Source organism: Arachis hypogaea, chromosome 12, assembly GCF_003086295.3.
Source record: "Arachis hypogaea cultivar Tifrunner chromosome 12, arahy.Tifrunner.gnm2.J5K5, whole genome shotgun sequence".
Lineage (NCBI taxonomy): Eukaryota > Viridiplantae > Streptophyta > Magnoliopsida > Fabales > Fabaceae > Arachis > Arachis hypogaea.
The window spans coordinates 28,397,995-28,400,305 of NC_092047.1; the positions used below are offsets into that span (position 1 = coordinate 28,397,995).

A 2,311-nucleotide genomic window follows, 5' to 3' on the forward strand; every position below is an offset into this window, starting at 1 on the left:
GGGTTACACCTCATTCCAATCCTGATGAAGATCCAACCTTTGATAGGGATGTACATTTGCCTTGATGGGTGTAAAAGAGGGTTCAAGGCTGGCTGCAGACCACTTGTAGGGTTGGATGGAGCATTTCTAAAAACAAAACATGGTGGTCAAATCCTCTCTGCAATTGGTCAAGACGCAAACAATTACATTTATGTGATTGCTTATGCAATAGTGTCCATCGAAAACATGGAGAATTGGCGATGGTTTCTGGAATTGCTGCACGAAGACTTGGGTGACTACAAGCAACATGGTTGGTGTTTTATTTCAGACATGCAAAAGGTATGCATATCTATTGCTAGTTATCCTAATTAACAGTTGTCATTCTTAGATATACCTGCTGCTGAGTAGTGAATAATAGTAGTATAAATTGAATAATTGTTGTATAAATTAAATAATTGTTGAATTGAATATCTGCTGGTTTATAGACACAAATCTGTTTACTTAGATTGAGTAATTGTTATATGCTGCATAGTTGATGGTTGCATTATAGGGGGTAGTATCTGTGTACTCAGCTAAGCTAAGGACTAAGTTGTGTGAATTAAATAATTGTTGAATTGAATATCTGCTGCTTTATAAACACAAATCTGTTTACTTAGATTGAGTAATTGTTGAATGCTGCATAGTTGATGGTTGCATTATAGGGGGTAGTATCTGTGTACTCAGCTAAGCTAAGGACCAAGTTGATGTCACTTACACAACTTTAGGGACCACTATGAGTTCATTAAAATAACATTAGGGACCATTTTGAGGCTCGATTTGAAACTTTGTGACTGGCTTGTTGGATTTGCAGGGTCTAATTCATGCAGTTCAGGATGTGTTCCCAAATGTCCATCACAGATTCTGTGTATGGCATTTATGGAGGAACTTCAACAAACAGTGGAAGGATAATCAGCTTAGAGGTTTGCTTTGGGAGTGTGCAAGGTCTACGACTCAAGAGGGATTTGTGGAAGGGATGAAAAAATTGGAAAAGCTAAATAAGGATGCTTGGAGTTATCTATGCAAATGGCCAAAGAATTCATGGAGCAGGGCATTCTTCAGCATTGCACCAAAAATGGACAATATCTGCAATAATGCATGTGAGGTTTTTAACTCACGGATCAAGGACCCTAGAGCCAAGCCTATTATCACACTGCTGGAGGAGGTCAGGATGTACATCATGAGATCTATAGCCAGGAACAAGGTGAAGTTGAGGAACAATGACGGGATTCTACCTCCAATACAGAGAAGTAGGTTGGAAAAGATAAGAAAGGAATAAAAAAAATGGGTTCCCATGTGGTCTGGTGATGCAGATTACGAAATATTTGAAGTTCATGGGTGGCCTACAAATATGGCTGTGGACTTAGGCAAGAGATCATGCACCTGTGATTTTTGGCAACTAAGTGGTATGAATTTTTATGCATATTTTTTAATTTTTTTTATTTTCGATTTGCAGTTCGAATTATGTTTATGTATGGCTGTGATGTTCTATGTAGGGATGCCATGTGTGCATGCATGTGCCGCTTTGGCCAGGGCTGGTAGAAGGCCAGATGAATTCTGTCATAGCTGGTTGACCATGGAAGCATACAACAACACCTATGGCTTCCATATAAATCCAATTCCTGGCCAAGCACTGTGGGAGAAATCACCTTATAATAGACCTCAAGCACCAAAGTTCAAGAAGAAGCCAAGGCCAATCAAGAAGAAAAGAAGAAAGGATGCTGATGAGGAGCCAATCATGTGATTATATCTGAGACAAGGCACATTATTGGCCGGCAATGGACCATCTAGCCTGTGTATATAAGTATACACAACGAACTTTTTATCTTCATCATCATCATAATAATGAGATTTTTTTATTATTATTCGTTGCCGGATGAAATTTAAATAAGATCTATATTTATATAAAGTTAATGTGTTATTATAACAATATAAAGAAATCTACTACCAGAGATATATAACTTGAATTATGGATGATATTATCATTATATATATATAAAATAAAGAGATGAGATAAATATAATTATAACTAAAAGACATATATTATTATGTAATATTCGAATAAAATTTTTGTTTACTCAATTTGATTTTTTAATTTATTATTTATAATTCACCTTATTAGTTTTTGTCATATTTTTGTCATACAACTATTAATAATATATTGAGATAGACTAATAACTACTGTGTTAGATGTCTTAATGATTATTTAGAGTGATAATTAAAACTTTTTCACTTCAATTTATTTTTTATGAAATATTAAAACTTAATACTAATTTCACTTACAAGTTCAATTGAC

At 35.0% G+C, this 2,311-nt stretch overlaps 1 protein-coding gene across 1 annotated transcript; it reads left to right on the forward strand.

Annotated features, from left to right (window-relative positions):
* Window positions 1-225: 225 nt before the first annotated feature.
* LOC140176680 (uncharacterized) lies at window positions 226-1,759 on the forward strand. The gene is made up of 4 exons (XM_072208218.1): window positions 226-318; window positions 830-1,265; window positions 1,329-1,421; window positions 1,512-1,759. Exons 1-4 carry the CDS (start codon window positions 226-228, stop codon window positions 1,757-1,759), a joined length of 870 nt encoding a protein of 289 aa, XP_072064319.1.
* The last annotated feature ends 552 nt before the right edge of the window (window positions 1,760-2,311 follow it).